A 23,685-nucleotide genomic window follows, 5' to 3' on the forward strand; every position below is an offset into this window, starting at 1 on the left:
TTCTTTCTTTCTTTCTTTCTTTCTTTCTTTCTTTCTTTCTTTCTTTTCTTTCTTTCTTTCTTTCTTTTTCTTTCTCTTTGATGGCTGGGACCCTCAACTCTATGGTCAACTAATCTTTGACAAAGTGGGAAAGAATATCCAATGGAAAAAAGACAGTCTCTTCAGTAAATGGCATTGGGAAAATTGGACAATGTAGAAGAATGAAACTGGACCATTTTCTTATACCATAGACAAAAACACTTCACTCTCTTCTATACTACAGTTTCTGAAAATAAGACCCCTACATTTCTTATCCTTGTTCCTCCAAGGTAGGCTAGCTTTTTCCTTCGGATTTCCTTCTCAAGTTTCTCTTTGTTTTGTTTTTAGTAGTTTGATATGATATGCATAGATGTAGATATTTCCATATTTATCATACTTTGTATTCTCTGAACTTTCTGGATTTGTGATTTGGTGTCATTAGTTTTGGAAAGTTCTCAGCCAGTATTACTTCAAATATTTCTTCTGCTCTATTCTCTCTTTTCTTCATATTCCAATAATGCATGTGTTATACAATTTGAAGTTGTCCCATATTTCTTCAATATTGTTCTAATTTTTCATTTTTTTTCCTTTCATATCAGTTTGGGAAATTTCTGATGACATATCTTCAAGCTCACTCATTTTCTCTTCTGCTTTGTTCAGTCTACTGCTGAGCCTATGAAGGCAATTTTTTAAAATTTAATTATTTAAAAATTTCTGTTATGGTATTTTTTATTTCTAGCATTTCCTTTTGATTCTTAGAGTTTTGATTCCTTTTAACACAGCTTAACATGTCAGTCATACTCATTTTAAATCCCCTGCCTGATAATTCCAAATTGGTGAGATATCTGAGTCTTATTTTAATACTTGCTTTGTCTTTTCAAATAGTGTTCTTTCTTGCCTTTTAGCATGTTTTGTTTTGTTTTGTTTTTACAATGGGATATGATGTATTAAATAATAGGGATTAAAGTAAATAGATGTATGAGGTTTTATGTTAATCTGGCTAGTGGTTGCACTTTTACATTCACTGTTGAAGTTCCCAGAGGCTTCAAATTCCTCTAGTGTCCTTGCTTTTGTCTCATTTGTCTTTGCATTTCTCTAAGAACTGTTTCTTGCATATTCTGCACCTTGCAACATTTTCAACTATAATCTGCTGTCATTATATTTGAGCCCTGTTGGTATGGCGGTGAAGTATGGGAGAGGGGAGAGGAGAGATTTAACTGTGATTAAATCTCAGTTTTCAGTAGCCCTGTATGTTGAAGCTATGATCTTCACAAGTGTATCTTAGCTCCACCATGCTCCCTTCAGGTGAGAAAGAAGGCTCAAGAGGGACAAATGCCATTCCCTCACCTGAGAGGCACTGGTAAAATCTTTTCCTTTAGGGAGTAGGCCTGTGTTATAGTGAACCCCTGGGTGTATTTCACCACAATTACTGTTCCCCTTCTGCTGTCAGAGTTACTGAGGGTATTTTTCTGGCTCTTTACTATGAGACTTTGGTAGAGTTCCTGGAGATAAAATCCCCAAAAGTGTGGAGGTCCCTGGAAGCCTGCAGCCCCAAGGAGTTTCTCACTCTTCACCTAATCCACATTAGACCCCCAGGAATTCATCAGAATTACCATTTAAGTGTTCATATCAGTTTATGGCTCCAGTGGCTCTCTCCCCAGGTAAGTGATCTCTGCTGTGACTCTCCAGATTTCAGGATGATGGTTTGCCCTGCCAAACTCAGTTCTCTAATGGGCAAAGAAAAGTCTTTAATTTTCAGTTTGTTCAGGTTTTTTTGTTTTTTGTTTTGTTTTGTTTTTTCCCTGTTATAAGAACAGAAGTGATGACTTCAAAACTCTTTACATGTTGGAGCTAAAACTGGAAATTTGGCAATGGCTTTCCTTATTCTCTGTAATGCAAGTTTCAGAGGCAGGTTCTTCCATGTCACAAAATCAGGCAGCTCAGTTTTCAAATATGGTTCATATCTTAGCACATCCCATCTACCTGTTTAATCTGAGAACTCCCCTTTCAGTAATTAAATATACTTTCTTTATGGGTTATTATGATGTGATTTATGACATGTGTGTAATTGTCAGAATTACTGTGGTAATTAAAATATGAAGTGAATGCTGCCAGAGGCTTCAGTCACTCTCAGTGCCCTCATTAAAAATCAGGAGCTGACCAAATTATAAATAGACTGGTTTATACAAGTTCCTGGCAAAACCTAATTATGAAACTTATCCTTATTCTATCAGAACTCACTCCATTAGTCATGCAAATTCTGAAAATGATTAAGTTATTTTATGTGCTGGAATTGTGGAATTAATAATAAAGAGGTGAGTAGCAGTAATTAGACATTACTATGAAACTTTATTATGTCAGGTCACTCTGGGTCATACTGCCTCTCTTCCTGACCCCACTTCCAACACAACACAGACACACACAGACACACACACACACACACACACACACACACACATCCCTTTAAGATAGTTTAGTAAATGGCTTAATGGTTTTAGTGGATTTATAAGAACTTTTTAAAATGAGAGCTAAAACAAAAGAAGGATTTGTAAACTCTGCATGAGGTATTATTGTGAAATTGGTCAGAGAAAGAGATTTGGTCATTATCATCAGGAGAATCCTTTCTCTCTACAAAAGGCAAAGCATCACAAGGAGAAATTAGTTACTATGAGGATGTATCCAGATATGGAAGCTGAACCAGGAGCAAGAGATAACTTAAAGCTTAAAGGAGCTTTAGATGATCATGTCTACCTCCTTTCTAATTTAGAGATAGGGGATTTAGCCTAGAGAAATTATGTGGCTACCAGTGAATAAGAGAGTCAGGCTTCGAGCTTAGTGCCATGCTTCTCTTCCCTAATGTGTGAGAGGACACAGACTGATGGGGAAATTGATGCATATCAAATGTTTTCATAAGGGGACTGGGTGAGAGAACACTAAAGGCAGGTCCACACTAAGTTTCCAGAGTACAGAAAAGGTAATCCACTAGCGGTTTAGTTTGGTGAATCATAGTCTCATCTGAGACAAGAAAGTTACTCTATGGAAACAGAGACATCAAGATTCTTATTCAGAAGAGCCTGAGAACTTTGATGACTCAATCAACACATGTCTGGGGAAGCAAAAGTAAATAAAATTTAAAAGGTAAAAGAAAAAGAAAGGGAAGGAGGAATAGGAAAAGGAAAGAAGAGGAGGAAGAAGAAAGAAGAGAGAAAAAAAAGAAAAGCACACTTTATAGATAGATGTAAGATTTAAGATTTCTACATTTATGGGGTGCCTGGTGGCTCAGTCAATTAAGCGTCTGCCTTCAGCTCAGGTCATGATCCCAGGGTCCTGGGATCCAGCCCGCATTGGGCTCTCTGCTCAGTGGAGAGCCTGCTTCTCCCTCTCCCTCTGCTGCTCCCCCTGCTTGTACTCTCTGTCAAATAAATACATAAACTTTTTTTTTTAAAAAAGAGTCTACATTTATGTATCAGTTAGATTGTAGGGGCTTCAGCACTGCCAATTCAGCTGGGCTGGGGTGGGGCTTATGCAAATGTTCCTTTGTGGGGGACAAGGAGGAAAACAGAGTGTGAGTAAGGAAGCGAGAGGGGCAGGGGGAGGGAGGAAGAGGGGTGCATTTCTAACAGGGGTACAGAAATTCAACCTACCTAACTGACTGACTTTACAAACTTAGCTATTTGAAATTTATCCTTTGGTACTCTCTTCTTAGGTTAGGAGCAGAAAACTTTCTGAGATCTCAAATGAAAGGCAGCAAAGCTGTGAACTTTGCCCAAAATGAAGCAGTTCTCCCCTCAGCCCTGCTGGTTTCAGGTGTGCAAGCTGAATGTCAACAATTACATAGATGTATCCAGATGTCATCCTCATGCAAATGTAACAAATAAGTAAACATGGAAGGCCCCTGGGAATATGACACAGAGGAAGAGATGGGGGACAAGAGAGCCAGAGGTACCGCATGAGGGAATGGGTCTGGTCTTGGGGAGGGGGCTGCTGAAGTTCATATTATGTGTCTACAAGTCACTCCTAGTAAGGTAACAATTTTAAGAGATAGTGGAAGGAGGGTCTGACATTAGGGGATCTGGGGATGAGGAGATGAGTGAGAGAGACTGATAAACTGGAGAAAATGCAGAGCTTTATTGGAGAGAAGGCAGGGATCTGTTGACAGATGCAGGAGCCAATCACTTTTTTTATTATGTTCAATTACCCAACATATAGTATATCATTAATTTTCGATGTAGTGTTCAGTGATTCATTAATTGCGTATAACACCCAATGCTCATCACAACACATGCCCTCCTTAATAACCATCACCTGGCTGAGCCAATCATTTAATGGTGTGTGTGTGTGCGCGCGCACACACGCATTGTATGATTTGACTTTTCATAGCAACACCATAAGGTAAACAGGAAAAATACTCTTATCCACTTTTTATGATGATGAGAAATTAGGCAACTCGAAGTCCTAATGGTAAACAACGACTTTGGACTCCCATCACTTAGACTCTGTGTCCACTGTGTGCTCCTCCACAATATGCTGGCACTTTATAGTGCTCTGAATGGATGTAGTGGTAAGTAGAGAAGGTAAATGAGAAAAGTTGACATGTGCTTCCCCCCACCTCTTAAAAAGTTGGTTGGCTTTTTAGTGGGTTTGTTTTCTCTCCTCTCCAATGGTGGTAGGGCCTCAGGACTCTGCAGAGGGGCTCATGTGACAATTAAGCAGCTGCCTGGTCCCATCAGAGGACAGCTGAAGCCTCCCAAGGACACACCTTGCCTCAATGTGCACAAGGCCTTGCAGACCTCTATTCCTGCATCCTCCATAAAGGGCTGAAAACCTCCATGGGGTGACTTTTGTTTCTTTTATATTGATTTTAAGGGCCCTGCTGAACAATTCAGAATGCACAGACTCCTTTGTGCACCCCCGCAGGATGCTTGCATATTTGTCACTCACTCAAAGAGTAGTAAATCCTTCCAATGTGTCTTTCTTCTTGTTCTGTGTGTTTGTGTGTGTGTTTCAAATTTCTCAGCTTTTTAGGATAAGACTATGACACATTCACCTCCAAACGTGAAAGTGTCTCAGCAAGAGGCACTCTGAGAAAATGCATTTGAAAATGGCATTTGTTGGCTCACTGGAGCCAAATAGAGCCACCTCATCTCTTGCTTGAAACCCAAACAGGGTGACTGCCAGTCAGGGATTCCAACCAGCTGGTGGAATTGGCCTGCACAATCTGACAAAAGGGATCCCTTTTCCTTAACAGCAGCTTCTCCACCTCTTTCTCTTTCTTTTTTGCTCGAGAACACACAGTTTTGCACTTGTCCTTCATACAAATAACTGGAGGGTGGGAATTATTCAGAAAGCTCATGTTCGACACCCCATCTGTTCATTTCTGACGGCAATATATAATGTAAGGCTATAAAAACTTGAAAAATAATGCAACATAAAAAGGGATTGACTCAGCTCCAAGAGGCCATAAATGGTAACAAATACCACTGGATGATTTATTTCATGCTGTAATTTTTACAGTAAGTCATCTTTCAGACATTTCCTTGTGACAGGTTTTAATAATATTAATGCCCAGAGCAATCCAAATCATCGCCAATAGACGTATTTATCAAGCTGCCAATCCGAGTAAATGAAATTCTATAAGCAATAATGTAACATGTTTAAAGGAAGCTAATAAAACAAGTCAGCAGAGAAATATTACTTCAAAGTATTCTCTCCCTCTAATCCAGTCCTGTATGTTATACAGCCAAAATGCAAATCTTTCTGTACTTGATTTATTGCTCCAAAAATACCAATGACCTTTTCCCCAAGCTTCTGTATATTCACTCTCACACATTCATAAAGCCTGCAGTGCATCCTGCCAGAGTCGCTGAACACTGGAGTGCTTAGCATTTATTGTTATGTTTATCTTGCTTTTTACGCAGGTACTTGATTGGCAGCTGCAGTGAATAACATCTAAGTTTCCAAGCCTTATTAAAATGTAACAAATATCTGAGCCATAAACCAATCTTTGCAGTACCCATTCTAGGCAGGCCTTCCAGAATACCCCAGAAAGCGACTTGAGCAAAGTCCTAATGGTTCACTAGTTGCCAGGTAAATTTCACAGGAGGGAAAGCCAACCTGCATTTTCCTTCAATCAGGTTTGCTTCACTTTGCATTATTTGTTATTCATGTGGCTCACAGTATGCCAGCTATTAAAGCATTTGGCATTTCAAACGCAGTTCAAGATCTGCCTCCTGCAGGAAGTCTTCCTTATTAATTTCACTAATTTTCTGATCTCTAGCACAATAACTTCTAATTAATGAATCCATAAAAGCACAATGTACCTCAAAGGCACTCACCAAATAATATTTATTTGATCCATTCTATAATGAATGGATGCCTCTTCTTTTCTTGCATATCACACATGCTCCTTGAAGACAGATTTACTGTGATGGACACCACAAGTGTTCACCATGCCATATATATATATATATACATATATATATAAAATACTGTTTGAGCTCAGGGGAGTTTTTTTGTTTTTGTTTTTTTTAGATTTTATTTATTAATTTGAGACAGAGATACAGAGAGAGAGAGAGAAAGCATGAGCAGGGAGAGTGGCAGAGGGAGAGGGAGAAGCAGGCTCCTCGCTGAGCCAGGAGCCCGATGTGGGGCTCGATCCCAGGACCCTGGGATCATGACCTGAGCTGAAGGCAGATGCTTAACCATCTGAGCCACCCAGGCGCCCCTCAGGGGAGTTTTCTGAGAGGCAGGGACCACATGATGAAGGGCATTGTTAAGGATATATATATATCTCATAGCAATATATAATATCATAGCAATTAGAGGATATATCCATAGATATATCACAGAACTAGATATATCCTCTAATTGCTATGATATTATACAAATGTGTTTACTTATGATTATGGTTCCTCAGTTTATTTGGAGTAGATCCCTTTGGAGTGTCCACCGAGCCCATTATCTGCACTTCTTTACTTTTTTTTTTTTTTTTAAAAGATTTTATTTATTTAACAGAGAGAGAGACAGTGACAGAGGGAACACAAGCAGGAGGAGTGGGAGAGGGAGAAGCAGGCTTCCCGCCGAGCAGGGAGCCCAATGAGGGGCTTGATCCCAGGACCCTGGATCATGACCTGAGCTGAAGGCAGACGCTTAATGACTGAGCCACCCAGGCGCCCCATGCACTTCTTTACTTCTTTAAGAACGGCCTGATCTCCCACTCATGGCCAAGTTTGTTCCTGATGACTCCGCTTCCCGGACAAGTGGTGTTGGACAAGTCAGGAAACCTAATTTGAGTTGAGCCAATCAGATACTCTCTTCTGATAATGAGAAATTGGGATACTGAGAATCTCGTCACCTGGTTTATTGTACTGGAGCTGGGATGTGGCTTGAGGACAGGTGGAGCTGGATTCCTCAGAACAGAGTTACAGAGAGCTTCTGTGCAGAGGATAAAGCCCATGACCCAGTGGGGGTGCAGCTGGAGAGCACTGCCTCAGGGCACAGAGATTCCCACTTCTTGGTTCCCATTTCACCAGAAGACATGTAGCACTTTCTCCCTTGTAGTTTTGCTGTTCTGTGATTCCTTATTAGGAATTTTCTTGTTTTTCTTCAGTTTAAGAGTTTCTGTCACTTGCAAGTGACTGGACATTCATTACAATGTTTATATTTCATTGATAAATCAGCTTTATAAAAGACCACATGAGAGACACATTTTTGTTTGAAAAGAGTTCATTCCTTGCGCTAAGCAAAATAAGTCAATCAGAGAAAGACAAGTATCATGTGATCTCACTGATATGAGGAATTTGAGAAACAAGACAGAGGATCACAGGGGAAGGGAGAGGGTGGGTGATGGACATTGGGGAGGGTATGTGCTATGGTGAGCACTGTGAATTGTGTAAGACTGATGAATCACAGACCTGTACCCCTGAAACAAATAATACATTATATGTTAATAAAAATAAATAAATAAATAAATAAATTAATTAATTAATTTAAAAAAAAGGAAAAGAGTTCATTCCTTATAAGGAGAAGCCAGATTTTTATTGGATGTGAATCAAATACAAAACCTTTTGTGTCTTCGTAATCCAGGATATTTTGAGTTGAGATTTGGAGTACTCTTGGAGGACAGTGAGATTTTATTAGACAAGAATGGGAAGGGAAGCACATTCTAGGAATACACACAGGCCCACACCAGGAAAAGGAATATGGTGCCTATTTGGAGAAGTGAGAAAATATAATACTGTTTGAGCCCAGAGGAGTTTTCTGAGAGGCAGGGACCACATGATGAAGTGCATTGTTAAGGATTCTGATCTCATTCCTAAAGGTACCAACAAACCACTGAAGGGAAACAATACTGTCAAATTTTCATTTTTGATACCTCATCGTAAGTGTAATAGAAGGATAGATAATGAGGGATAAGAGGAGATGTGAGGAGACTGGGTCAACCCCCATGTCACAGGTGGTCCAAAGAAGATGGTGGCTTGGATTGGGATTAGAATTGGAGATGGAAAGGGTAGAGAGATTCAAGATATTTTTAGGATTAAAACAGAGAAAATGGGACAACTGATTGAATCCAGGAGAGAAAGCTATCTCATAACTTCCTCACTTGCTTCTCTTACCTCTCACCAGGTTCGCTAGCCCAGCCGATAGACCTGGCAAGGTTCACCGTTGGTTTTATTGTTCATTTTGCCTTTGTTTTTGCCTACCTTAGAGTTTGTTTCTGAGTACAGTGAATAGAGGCAGGTTAGAAATCAGGCACTTGGGGAGAGTATTAATTTTAGAATTTTTTGCCCATTTGGTATAGTGGAATTGGTTCCAGAATTGTTACTTTTCCTACTTCTCCATTTCTTCTCACTTCTTTTCAACTTTAGCTCTCCCGTCAATGATGTCTCACCTTGTACACTGTGATTCTTGGTGTGAAAACAAGCCAGCCAAGGGTGGTATTAGGATCAGGGGTTGGGATACAGTTTGAAGAGGCCTCTCATCCCCTGAAAATTTTATTCCGTGCCCACATACACACAGGCATACTCCTAGGAATTACTGTGTTATCCCTTCTCTACTCTTCTGTTAGTTCCTGGCTTGGAAAAAAAACTACGAGGAGATCTGGTGGCTGAAACAGTAAGATGAGGGAGAGTAAATAAGAAGTAAGGGAAGGAGAAAGAACTGGAGGCAGCTGCACAGATCTGGAGGTGGAGCTGAGAGTATCTGGCTAAAGAATGAGAGAGTTATGGGTTAGGAATGGTGTTCCTTTACTCTCACTGCCCTGAAGAAAGAAAAAGGTTCCAAGTGGGCAGGTAGACCAAGAAAGTCCCTCTGGATGGAGCAACATAAGCAGGGTTGGCAGAGATAATCTGCTTATGCAGATTGTAAAAACATGTTTCTCCTGTGCTCTTCTTCCTGGTCCCAAATAACCTTTAAGATTTACAGTCACCTGACATAGGCCCATGACTTTGAAAAACAGATGAGTGTAAACTCACCCAGGATGGTTTCTGCCTGTTTTATTCTTTAATATGTTCACCTTTCCCCCTACAAATTAGCTATTAAAAAAAAAAAAAGACAGATAGAATCCTTATAAAGAGGTCAGAGCCTTATGCCACTGGGTTCATTGATTTTTTTTTTTCCCTACCTCAGACCTTGTTCCTGGGTGAGCTTAAGGGATGCAGATAGAAATCAATTAATTGGGGTGTGGTGTGGGTGCCAGGAACCGTTCCTGGAAGACTGAGCTCATAGGCCAAGCAGATACTTGACCTGGCCCTACAAATCCTTCCCAGTTATCTTCTCCCTCTGAGCCATCTCTAAGTCTCTTAAAACTGGTTTCTGGTGTTGATTCCACAAAAAGGATTTCTCAAGGATTAAAGCAGAAGTAAAGCAAGAAAAAAAGGAAACATATTACCCATGGTCCTGGCTGTTGAATACCTACGTGGTGAGCAAAAACCAAAACCAGGGACATTTAGAAAGGCTCAAGAATATTCAGATCTACCTCCAAAGAGTGTAAAGACAGACACGAGGTTTGACTGACTGTAAAATCTAACAGAATATTTCAGTGGAAGCAAATCTAGCTAATCAGTATGAAAATGCTTTCCATAAAATATTATTTTAAGAACTAGAAATATTAATGTGTTCTTACTTGTGATAAAATGCAAATATAAAGGTCTTAATCCTAATAATCACATCAGTCAAGAAATAAAGATTCTGAACATTTTCATGTTGGAAGACCATTTACATTGTTCTCAGTTACCTTGGAATCAAACTCTGTAAAGTTTGCTACTCCCCATTTCAGGCTCCTCTAGCTCTTCCTGTAAACATATATATATGTAATGTATGTATATATAGGTGTGTATGAAGTATAAATGTATAAAGTAAATCATATATATACATATATATGCATAGATATATGTGATTTACTTTATTGATTCTTATATAGCAACACCAGAATCTTCCCCCAAAGAGTAATTTATCCACAATGTATACACTAGTGATTCTAAAAAATATGTATTAATAATTTCTTCCATTATCTAAACTGAACATTTTACTGGAAGTTTGAGACTGAAAATGGCAGCTTCTCTCACACTTACAAATTGCTTTATGATTTTTTTTTTTAACTAGCTTTTCCCCACTGGTACCTTAAACACAGATGAGATATAATAATACCTACATTTCATTATGAGGAAACCAGAAAGTGGAGAGGCAGCAACCTGTCTGGGTTAAAACTGGAACTGGGATTAGAATCACAGCCTCCAGAAGAGTGGTCAGCCTCACCTGACGGACAGAGGCTCCTGCAGCAGAAAAAGTCCAACCTAGCAAGGGCAAGTGGTGGCACTGATACCATCTTGTCTGGGAGTAGAGCTGTCATCCCAATATGACCCTGGGAGTAGAGGAAACTCTGGGTTTTAAAACAAAAATAAGGGGTTGTTTCTGGTCTTTACACAAGGGTTCTCCATAGAAGTACGTAAAATGATCCACTCATTTAGAGCATAAAACAGAGTAACAATGAGGAAAAAAAAATACTTGATTTCTACATGTTTTAACGAATGTGACTATTGCTTAAAGACAGGTGGTCTTGCAAATAAAAAAAGAACAGTGACTACTCAGCTTGTCTTGGGCCTTTGGGGAGAACAGAGTAGGTTTTCAAGGAGCCAGGTTATTTAGTTTACTATTTAGTACTATCTGCAGCAATATTTCAGAGTGAAATAAGTAAAATATCTGTTCCATTTCATTTGGCAGCAGCAAAGATCTCAGGGAAAAAAAATAAATAAGAAATATGTAATCCCCACGGTGTAATCCCAGGGTATGGAAACTCACTTCTCTTAAATACCTCCCTCTGGCATAATTGACTTTTCATATGCATTTTAATAATGGTATTTCAGCAGGTTGCAAGGGAATTTTTTTTCTTCTGTTGTTGTCATAAATTATGGTTTGGAAAAAAAAGTGTTATAAATCTAATTACATTTTCACTTATATTAACAAGTCAGCACTTTCTTCCAGCATGTTTACCAAGCAATTCCAATATTTACAGCTGACCTAATTGGTTGTGGGGTAGAAGCAATGAACAATATTTTATTGTCCTCGTAGCTGCGCATGTGCTGAAGACAGTTGTGGAGATGTGGAGCTACCCAGCAACCCCGAGGTTTTGCCTGCCCTGGTTTGCCTTCGTCCACCAGCTGAACAGAACAGGATGCAGGGAGACAAAGAGAAGTGAGTCCTGGAGTGGAGAGGAGAGGAGTTTGTTAAAGATGCCTTTTCTCAATCCTCTCTTGACAAGAAAGATTTCCCAATTATTTTGGGACTGTTAGAGACTCAGAATGAAGCTTTTCTTGGCAAGTTTAGATGAAAAGTTATAAATAATTGCATGAACATTATTGGGTGAACATCCTTGATATTTGATGCTGAGTTGAGGACGATTATGGTCCTGTCCTTGACTTTCACTATCAAACCCACCATGGTCTTTAGGAGCCCAGCATGGGACTAACATGGGCTGAATTCTGATATTCTCATGTCCTTGGGGAAAGAGCTAAAAAGGCAATTGTTCCTACCAGACAGAGACCATATTGCCTCATGGGGAGACAGGAACTGGGTCTCCCTTTCCTATTACTGAAGGTGAGTACTATGGCAGCTTTGCTACCCCTCAGATTTAAATTGAAATGACATTTCTCTCTAAGGCCTCTGTCTTTCCTACTCATACTATTGGTGGTAACACAGATGTAGACTGCTAATACAATGTTAGCAGAAAGCTGCTTTGAGGTGAATCTCCAGACCATGGGCTCAATTATTTTGTGCGACAGTCGTGCCTCCTGTGTCATGATAACTGCTAACGTTTATTGAGTGCTTGCTGTTTGCTAGGAACTTGGCCAAGAGTCTTATACTTAGTCTTCTCATCAGCCTCCTGAGATCGGCACCACTTGTTTTACAGAAGAGGGATCTGAGCCACAGTTCAGGAAGAGCCTTGCTCATGATCACATAGCATGGAAGTCACAGAGCTGAGATCTTATTCTTGACAGTCCACTTCTGGTGTGTCCACCTTACCGGTGGGACTGGGAGGCCTCCTACTTAATCACTCTTGCAACCTAAAAACTAAAATGCCATAGCACACAATAGGCTTTGATTTGTGATTTTATTTTATTTTATTTTTTTAAAGATTTTATTTATTTATTTGACAGAGAGACACAGTGAGAGCAGGAACACAAGTGGGGGGAGTGGGAGAGGGAGAAGCAGACTCCCCACTGAGCAGGGAGCCCGATGCGGGGCTCGATCCCAGGACCCTGGGACCATGACCTGAGCCAAAGGCAGACGCTTAACGACTGAGCCACCCAGGCGCCCCAGATTTGTGATTTTAGATGTACCTGAAAGGCCCTCGTTGAATGTCTCCTAAAAACATACCTCCCATTGTGGTTGATGCCTGAAAGCCCATAGGTAGGGATCGGATTTCCTTAGCTGAAACATTTGATCCCTGATAAGAATAAAGCTACCTCTGGAAGGGCAAATATTTTAAACTTATGTTTTTGTAAATGATGGTTCAGATGTCGATGGGGATAGTAAGTGGCTGCGAAGTATGAGTCCTGGAGAAGGGTGATGGTGAGTGTCAAACAGAGAGCAAAGAACACAGAATGTAAAGTGTGACAGTTTTTCCTAGAAACTATGTAAGTCACGTCCTAGTCCTTGAATAGAGTTTTACACAGAAACAGTGACTAAGCTTCCCATAATCTTCACCTTGTCTTATTGAGTTGGTCTTTTATATATGACCTTAAACAAACAAGGCCTCACCCCTGCCTTTTAAGAGATTATAAATGACAAAAATGAAAACATGCAAAAACTAACTACTAAATACAAATAAATAAATGCACTCAGTAAACGATCAGTTGTCCCACTGTAATTTTTATTTCCATATTAGGAGAATTCCTTCCTCATCTTCCCATCCAGTTGAATCAATGGAAATTTCCATACCCGAAAGTCCTAGGAGAATCTGACCTCATTTTTCTTAAGACCTGTCCACAGACTAACAAAGAGGTTAAAAAAGGCCTTTGTCCCTCCTTTATTATAGCCTTCTAAGCTAGTCAAACAGACAGGGCAAAGAAGACAGGAGTGATGGAAGGACTATGTTGAATTTTCCATGGAATTCCAAATAATTAAATATTATTTGTTAATCTGAATAATTCATTTACTTAATAAATACCTGATGAATTATTCCTCTCTCTATATAGTACTTTGCTAGTGTTGTGGTACTTTTCTTCTCAGAAATCCAATTTTTGCCTTTAGGTACAAGACAAGAACTAGTTCTTTCCAAATTCTTATTCTTCTACTCACTAGCACCCTAACTCTTTCATCTGTTTTTGGAACTCAGGCTCATTATGCTTAAAAAATCATTTCTACCTGTGTACATATATGTCAATCTTTATCCCTACGCCCTTACCTATCTGTACATGATACATTCATATTACTGTTTTCCTTGGACTTTGTATTAAGACTTGATGAAGATGTTTATTACAGTTTATGACCAACCCACACCCGCGGTAGGGATTCCTACATATCCAAATACCATAAGTTGCCATCAGGAAGACATCTTTAGAGGTTCTGGAATCTCTAAGGCTGCAAAAATGAGTGCTATCTGGACTCTTAGAGAAAGGTAACTCTGGAAAATCAAATGCTGGATGTACAGTATTAAATACATGTGGGTTTCTAGAACATGACTTGAAATCCTACAGTAAGGGCAAACTCAATATGCATATATAAATAAAAGAATCAAAGAACATTTTTGATTTACTAGTAATGAACTATATTTTATTCAAATAAAAAAGTCTATGCTTGTCCAGAGGGAAAGTCATTTTAAAAGCTTAAAGGAAAGAGAGGAAGAAAGGGAGAAAAGTACCTGTTCACACAATGTTATAAGCTCAGTTTCTGTAGAAAGCTCAGATAGGATGTAAGAGAAGAACCATGTGTGGTGATTTATACGCAATATTCTGACCTTGGAAAGGCCCTGAAAACTGGTTCTAAGTAGGAGTTCAGACATCACTGAGGCTAAAAGATGGTGTTTCTCTTGCCTGAATCATCTGGGGCACAAAATTCAATAAGGTGTGTAGAACTGAGAATAAAAAGAAAGGAAGGTCCAGCTTTCTTTCCCAGCTGTGTGTGCATGGGGGTGTGTGTGTGTGTGAAGGTGCATGGTATCTGAAAGTGAGCAGTCATAGGGGCAGATGTCTCAGGAGTCATCCCTGAGAATAAATTATATAGGGCTGGGAGTGGGTGTGCCAGAAGAGAAACGATTTCTCCCAGTTAGATGGATTTCCCCAGGTCCTTATGGATGGTGATACTAACAAGCTAACAAGCTTCTGGCCTGGCAGAGGATATAATGGCAGTCCTTCTGGATGGACTGTAATTTGCTCAGAAACTGAAGATTGCCATGAAATCAGTTGTGCTAGAAGACACTGAGAAACAACTAAAGAGTGAGCTGGAATTGCCATGGAAAAGTGTTGCTGAGGGGGAACAGCAAATTATAGGCAGATGTGGGCATGGTGAAGTGACTGTACCAGTGGGAGGTTCTGTACCATAGATCTTCACTGAAAACCCTGATGATATGCTCCATTGAGCTGATGGTCTATGGATGGTGGGTGGTAGACAGTGAATGAAATTTTGGAAGGTCTGAAACTTCAGACCCTCTCCCTCTGAATGTGAAAGCATGAAAATCTAAGAGCCAGGGAAATAGTGGCGGAGGAGGATGGGGGAGCAGAACAACAACAGCAGGGACCATTTTGCACTTGCTCGGTGCAACACTTGACTGTGTGTTAGGCTCTACATAAGAACTTAACCTGTTTTATCTTGATTATTTAGGTTCTAATATTATCTCACAATGTTTCAATTACTTAGGTTCTAATATTATCTCTATTTTGCAGAAGAGGAAACTGAAGCATAAAGGCTAAAGAGGATGGTGATCCAGGGTTCATGCCTGCTATAGGGACAATGCTTGTGACTGGTATCTGTGGTACACTTGAACTTTAAGGAGATAAGGCTGGCTTGGGCATTAAGAAAGACAGAAAAAATGGCATTCATGGTCTCTGGTGTCTCTGAAAGAACATGGCAAGTATGAAGATGAAGTTGATATCATATTTACATATGATCTCAGTCATAGGTTTTGTAAAGATATGGTGGGAAGGGAAATTATGAGGAAAGTACAGTATTTAGATTTCAATATAGTCTGTAACAGTTGAATTAAACAGATCCAGAGGGAAGATTTCTAGAGAAGAGCCGATATGCCCAAAGAAGACAAATCTTTCTGTTGGAAATGGTTTCCTCTCCTGACCCAGATCTATCATAAACTGCTTGGAAATTTCTGCTTCCTCTACTTTACTTGATTAGATATCTGTCAATATATACTTGAGTTTATAAACACCGACTTTTTAAAAATACTGAATGGCTTAGTGTGGTCATTGTGTTACCGGTCAGTCACAACATAATAGAAACTAGTTGTATCTAAATCTTTTCTTTGTAAATATCTAATTAAAATCTGTTTTACTGAAGAAGTAAATAACTGTAGAATAGTAAAATGGGTAGAACACTCTAAAGCTCACCCAAAGTAGGGTGGCCATAATAAAGAAATTGGAAATGAGGGCAGAGGGGCTCTAGGAGCAGTTGAAATGCATTTTTATTTATCATAAAATTTTGCATAAGTCTAACTGGATCACCAGGGAAAGGAAGAGGAACTATTCATCTTTGCTCTCTCATATTACATGATCTCTTGATTTAAGAACACAGAACTCAAGTGAATAGAACTAGTGTTTGTTTATTTATTCAACAAATACACATTAACTACCATCTATTAAGTAGACTTGTGTGTGTTAGTCTGAGAACCTAACTGCTATTTATAACATTGCTTATTCTATGTGAAGAGAAAGACCCCAGGGATGCAAAGAAATATTGGACTATAACTTTTGTATAAGTTAGGGCTGTCTGTATTGCTTCAAGTACTAAGAATAGAAGATAATAGTTTCGGAACTTACTGGAAAACCCACTGGTGGCCTGAAGATTACATCTTTAAAAGCACCAAGCCCTTGTCAGCAAAACTATAAATAATATTATGCTGTTTTGGGTATGTGAATGTAATACTATTAACTCACCAAAAATGGATCACAAATAGCACATACCACACATTTTACATTTTTCCCCTGATAGTGACTACTTGTCTCTATTAAGCCATCAAGTTTATTTTGCCACTTATTGTTGTTACTCAGGACATATGTTTGTCAATTTGCTAACTGGAGTTATCTTTGCCCTGCAAAAAACAAAAAGCAAAAACAAAACAAATAAACAAAAATAAAAATAAAACAAAACAAAAATACACCCTATCTTGCTTTTCAATTAAGAGGTACAGATGACTTCAGCATCATCTTTAAAGATGATCTGGATGGCTAACTTTCATGATCTCTGACCTTCTTTATAGGCTTTTAAAGCATATTCAGGAATACCCCCAGCCAGATAAAGGGCTGACAGGCCCAGTCTGTGGATGGACCATGCTGTCCAGATCAATCCTCCTTTTAGATGCCTGCTTTGGACCATTTCCTTATTTATCATAGACAATGGGGGGATTAAAGACAATGGGAAACATCCAATACATTATTTCATTGTTATAGCTGTGCTAAAGAATAGCAGGGAAAAGTCTGTGAAACTGAATGGCTACATTTACATTTAAATATTTTCTGTGGCTTTTGGTATTACTTGCTGTTCTTCTATTATCAGAGAAGATATGGGAAAAGACTAAATCAAAGAATAAGCATGGTTGGAGCACTTCATGTGTTATCCTATATGTTGTCTTTATATTCTCAAAAACAATTTTTAAATGTGAATTATGGTTTTTTTTGTGAATTATGTTTTTGTAAAAACTGTGCATTAACATAAACATAACGTATACACAAATACACACATGCACAATAGCAATAGCCAAGAATGTATTCTTGAGAAATTTGAGATGTTATGTCTCACAACACTCGAACACACATTCTCACCTCTTCAGACTAGCTGGTACATGGAAGGCTCCAGGTTTCCCCCATGCCTTGCCCGTGTCGTAGCCTTCAAAGGAGCTGAGATGCCCAGTCTCTCCTACCTTTAATCCTACCTGTCACAGACAACTTTCTGGAACAATCCATCCATCCCTCATTGACCTCTTCTTCCTCTGACCTCCTGCCAGAATCATCGATGTAGCACACGAAGGAGTGCTGCTTTATTTGGCATCTGATTTATTTTATAGGAATTCATTTTGTTTACCCAACTAGATTGCATGGGGGTTGAAACACCATTTCTATATCTACAAATGCATCAAGCAGAGTGCCTACTTAGCACATGGAGATACTCAGTAGATACCTACTTACCAACCATTTTAAAAGGAAAAAAAAATTGCAAATCCCAATTATAGTGAGTAGTTGTTTTGTTGTCATTAAGAGTAAGACAAAATGTGAATTCCTGCAATACCATAGCACTTTCCTCCACACAGTTCTTAATCCTTTCCCACAGATTATCTCGCTTTGATAAAATGTTGGAATAGAAGGCAAGGAAGGGCAGAAGCTATAATTCCTAGGACTTTTATATTCCTCCTGGAAAGTGCACACACGAAGAGGTAGCACCCTTGGTGGCTCAGACATTGATGCCAGCCTCACCTGTAGGAGTGGTACAATAGAGCCTCTGTTACCCAGGCTCATCTATATAGAACCCCCAATTACACAGAAGCATGATTCTTCATATATTAAAAGAAAGAGATGAGTTGTTAAAAAAAAAGATCAAGGATTTATTTCAAAATTTACCTCCTTGAAGGCTCTGCACTTACTACTAATTATAATAAGGAACATCTAATGAGGACTTACTATTGACCAAGAATCAAAGTACTTTAAATACCTAATCTAATTCAGTCATTACAAAAAACCTACAAAGTATTCATGACTATTATACTCATTTAATGTAGCAAAACTGAGACACCTAGAAGTAAAGCAACTTGCCCAAGATCACACAGTTTAGAATCAGCATTTGAACTTAACCCTAACCCTAGCCCACACCCACATTATACAATGTCAGTGCACAATGACTATTCTCTGCTGGTAATACAGTATTTACCTGTAGATAATCACAATCATTAACAATTTTCCTTGTACAGTATAGGCACTAAACTGAAATGTTGGCAACATATTACAAAGCTATGCACAATAAACTCTGAAGTGATAGAACTTTTAGATTGACCCTCCATTTAAAATCAACTGAATAGATCACTCTCCACCTCCAACTCTGCATTCTGGTTAATCAAGATTTTAATGTACTGCAGGAAAAAGAGAGTGAGGGAGGAGGCATTTGTTGATCCTGTTTTGCAGATTGAAAAACAAAAGCAATCTCATCATCAGTTCGTTAGAAATAGGGGATGGATTAATAATAGAAATTGGGAATAACTGAAATTTCATCCCAACCTACATGTGTAGAGTCCCTGAAAGGTGATCTGAGAGAAAACTGGGTACATGACCTTTGGTTATCACAGGTATAAAGTATTTTGAGCCATGTTGCAAGGAGGTCTGTTTGTTTAGCTTACTGACATTGGGAGAAGCTGAGATGAATTCATGTTGGTGAAGAACAATTCCACTGGTCACTATAAGGGCTAATAAAGCCAACATTCTCATTTACGTCACATTTTTCTTGACCACTGATCCTCAGAAACCCACAGGGAACCAGGGTTCTCTGAGGCTTTTACCTGGTGGCGAAGCTGACATTGCTCATCAGTCTTGGCTGTCCCCACATCATACAGTCATGTACCGTAGAATCAGAGAATTCCTTCATGCTGTTTTTCTTTACCATCACTGTTGTCCCTGCAAGAACACAGCATATCTTTCTGGAAGGTATTTTTGAACCATCCCTACTGACTGAGACATTTCTAGGCCCCTGGCTAGGGAGAGGATAGAGATCCTTAGCCACAGACTAATTCTAAGAGGATGGATTATAGAAATCTCTTTCATTTCCTTCTGCAGACTTAGTGGGTGGAAAATAATTGTGAGAATTTCAATACCATATGGATGCTTAAATAAGCACCTACTGAGTTGCTGTTGTACCCTCCTAAGACATCACCCCTCTGTCTCATGCAGGTGTAGCATCCAGGGAGCCTTCCTGCAATAGGCAGGGTCTGCAGCCATGTTTGGATTCCAAGAAAGGATCACTATACAAGTCCCCTTCTCCCCTTCTGCAGATACTACTCAGGCTGCAATTTAGTCCCAGTGGATACTGCCTTTTACTTTACTTTTTCCTTCAAAGGATTCCTTTATTATTAATTTTAACTTTTGAAGACTCTTGACCTTACATGGGCTAGGTCTCAAAACATATGTGAATTTCCAAACCTGGAAATAACACAAAGGGAAATGATTTTCTCATCTGCAAAATGGGGATAATACTGGGACTTCAAAGGATGACTATGAAGATAAATGCAAGAATGTTTGAAATTTAATAATTAAATGAGCAATATGAAGCTGCTTTGAGATGGAAAAAAACTGACACATGAGCCATTACTTCTTCCTGCACTCATATGTTGGTATTCCATCATGCCATTCTTATTCCAGAACCCAGATTCAACCTAGGAATCCTTTCAACACACTGGGCTAGGGCGTCATTATTGGTCGATAAGAACTGGCACTTAGTATTGTGATAAGAAGTTATCATTCTAAAGGATGCTTGGAAGTTAAATGCTTCTCTTTCACTCTTCAAGGACCCTGAATCATTGGCCTGCCTGAATTGATTCCTGGGTGTTCAGAGATGCAGAACTGTCTGAGAAGAAGTTATCAAGGAGATGGACAAAGTCAAAGAATAGCCATCACTGTTATTCTTCTTCCTTGCCCACCCAAGTGGAGAAAAGAAACATGGCCTTTTCTTCCTGTGTCAATTTAAGAATCATCTGTGTACTAAGACTAAGACTACTTTTTGTTCATGTGGAACAAACCTTTAAGCCCACACATCACCAGGTTTTAGACAATGGCCAGCAGAAAAAGCCACACAAACATCTTGGTTTCCCTCTTCTTTTGATGTAATGCTTTCTGACCCATTCTAATCCATGGAAAATATCAATTGAGTAAAAACACACTTCTGGAAGTAGAGAGACCTCCTTTGGATGTGTGATTTGTCAATGTACATCAGCAGTAACTGCATCGCATGGGTGTTCTAAGAGCCAGGTTTGGAATAAGACTGTTCCCTACCTGTAATCCTCAGATACCTTCACTTATATATGGAGGCTTGATGGGGGTTTTCAGGTTGACTGGCGTTTCCTTATTTCTTGGTTATCTTTTGCCCTGGGGGAAATGGCTCAGGGACAGAACATTTGAAGAAAATTCTGAGTGAGGACTGATGTGTCAACTGTCAGTCTTTAAAAGCTAGCCGCTGAGTACATGTGATAGAAGCTGAGCTATGGAATGCAAAAGGCAACATGCCCAAACTGGCTTAGGAACAATGGAACTTTCGGGAAATCTCTGTTTTCTCAAAGCCTAACTCGGCAGCCAACATTTGCCAGGTATTAAAAAACAGGTGGGAGGGGATAAGTGGGTGAGGCGAATGCTAGGTGTGAACCACTCAACATTTTTGCTAAAACTTTGAATCTTCCCTTGTGTCATTCTTAAGAAAATCTCTTCTAAAAACACATTAAAGATCTGTATGATCTTGGAAGCTTTCATAGTTATGGAAGTATGTGCATGTGGGGGTCAGAAAGAGCAGCCTGTATGAGGGCGGACAGCACCTCTGGCATGGGCAGACTGCCTGAAGGTGAAAGGTGAACTGGCTCCGTGACCTCTCTTGGTCCCTTCCAACTCTAATTCTATAATCCTAAGGACCTTTGCAAACTGTCTAAAAGTGTTCTCTTCAGCAGGTTGCAGACAGGGCAGTTAAGAATGTGCAACATCTTTTGTTGCCCTTGCCCCCAGTTTCTATGCTGCTTCAAACAATTGAGGAAAAAGCAAAGAATACCATCAAAATAGAAGCCAAAGTTCTCTCTCTCAAGGTTAATAAGCAACTGAAGTTTCTCTAATTACGTTCTAAGGTGGTTTGATCATTTTATTTAGTTATATTTTTATCTATCTACAGCTGACAGTGTGCAAGTATTTTTTCATATTTTAGGCAGGAAAAGAACAGAATGGATTTTTGCCTTATGCTCTAGCTACACTGTTAACATCTTGTCATGGCTTCCTATGACCTCCCTATAGATATTTTAAAGGTTTCTAGATAAAACATTAGACATCAAAAAGGACATGGCATCTAACATCTGTGGATGACTGAAAGAAAAAAGTCCCTATAAAAAGGCCAATATTTTGATTACATTTCTCTCTTCTTCAAGAAGTGATACCCTTGGAAGCTACAGGCAAGCATTTTCCTCTTTGGCGTATGTGATAGGACTACATATGAAGACATGCCTCATATATGATTTCCATATGGATAGTAGTAATTCTAACCCTTTCTATCTTCTTCAAGAAATCTTGGGACACCCCTAAAAAGTGATATTATATATTCTGGACACCAAGGACTGGAGAAAATGGAGCCCTGCCATCAATTATAGGATTAGAATAACAACTATCATGAATATAGGAATACAAGGTATTTGTGTATGGTCTTTGTAGTTATCAAGTTGCTTTCCTTTTTATTGAAATTCAGTGGACATGTGGTCCCTGACCCTGCTTTAGAGAAGAAGAGTCATCTAAGAACCCCTTCTATTCTCTCTCCTATCTAAGGCCACTGGTACAGGAGGAGAGCTCTGACTGGACTTCAGAGCTGCTCAGGTAAGCCAAGCCAGGGAGACCAGCTGGTAGATTCATTAAGGAATTTCTATCTCAACTTTCTGGGTTTGGAATTCTCTTCCCTGGGAAACAGTGGCTGGGGTGACTCCTGTCTTAAAGGGATCAATTTGTCTTGGATATTAATGAAAAAAGTGACCCAGGGACAAACCTAAAGAGAACTGTGAAATGGGGTAAATTTAAATTTGGACCATGGATCCAAACCATTCGTATAATTGCCTCCTGTCCTTGACTCCCTTCACTTCCTCTTTCCAATTTCCTTTTCGAAATTCCTCTCCGCTTTAGGTGTGACTCCAGGGCAAAAAATAACACTTTAATGACGACTCTAAAACCAGTGCTCAGGGGGTGGAGATTAGGGAAATCTGGACACAACTTTCCCCAGGACCATTTTCCTATTGCCCATCTGTATGCCACCCCAGTGCATACAGATATTGCTGTAAGCTCCTCCTTGCCCTGGTTGAGGATCACAGCTCTACAACCTGAGGCATCAGAGGTTTCAGTGGTGAAATAGCAGGCAGTGAACTGTATAATTAGGGCTGGAGAAGTTCCTGCCCAATAATTTATCTAGCTATAGTAAGCAGAAAAACAGAAAGACAACTACTTCTCCTGATCTGAAGGCTAGCCCTGCTAGTCTTCCTGCTGTGAACCCCAAAACATCAGGGAATGGGTTAAAATAAGTATAATCCACTAGGACTTCTCTGCCAATTCTTATTTCATCTGCATTTCATTGATGAGAAAAGAAATAATGAGATTCTTTTTGAGCTTATGTTCCCACGGGTAATATGATAATTAACATACATATACTTACTATTTTCCAGGTACTGGTCTTAATGCCTTTTATATTAATATGCTCAATTTGTATACTCTTTATGTGCTAATATTCTCATTTAATCTTCTGAGATATGTGATATTATTATCAGCATTTTACAGTAATCTGAAGCACAGTGAGAGTTTGAATAATTGACTTAAAGCCACACAGCTAAGAGGTGACCAATGCAGAATCCATGCTCTTCACTACCACACTATGCTGCCTCTCCAAAATGTTAAGATTATGAATTTAAGTGGAGAAACGCTGATGTGGTTTCAGCTTAGAAAAGTGCAAGTAATCAAAGGCAAGAGGGATTATAAATCACTGAACATCAGAATTGAAAAGGGCCATTGAGATGACAAGAACTGCCCAGTTTGGAAATAACGACAACACTGAGACCCCAAAAAGTAGCATGTCTTCCCTTAACCACAGTGAATCAGTGGCACAGTTGTCGTCAGCATTCAAGTCTTCTGAACTCTCAATTAGCATAGTTGGAGGAAGAAATTGGTGGGTCTCAGCAAACTCAATTAGCTCACGAAAGAAATGGTTATTAGAAAAGAGTGGACTGGAGATACTCTGCATCGG

General features: G+C 39.3%; 1 protein-coding gene across 1 annotated transcript in view; it reads right to left on the minus strand.

Moving 5' to 3' along the window:
* KCNU1 (potassium calcium-activated channel subfamily U member 1) overlaps positions 1–23,685 on the minus strand; it is a 169,655-nt gene that overhangs the window by 66,082 nt on the left and 79,888 nt on the right. Inside the window, 3 exon segments of the mRNA XM_032413221.1 lie at positions 21,296–21,299; positions 22,241–22,261; positions 23,284–23,306. Of these exon segments, the coding sequence (XP_032269112.1) occupies positions 21,296–21,299; positions 22,241–22,261; positions 23,284–23,306 (48 nt within the window).

This window comes from Phoca vitulina, unplaced genomic scaffold (assembly GCF_004348235.1).
Source record: "Phoca vitulina isolate PV1807 unplaced genomic scaffold, GSC_HSeal_1.0 scaffold15, whole genome shotgun sequence".
Lineage (NCBI taxonomy): Eukaryota > Metazoa > Chordata > Mammalia > Carnivora > Phocidae > Phoca > Phoca vitulina.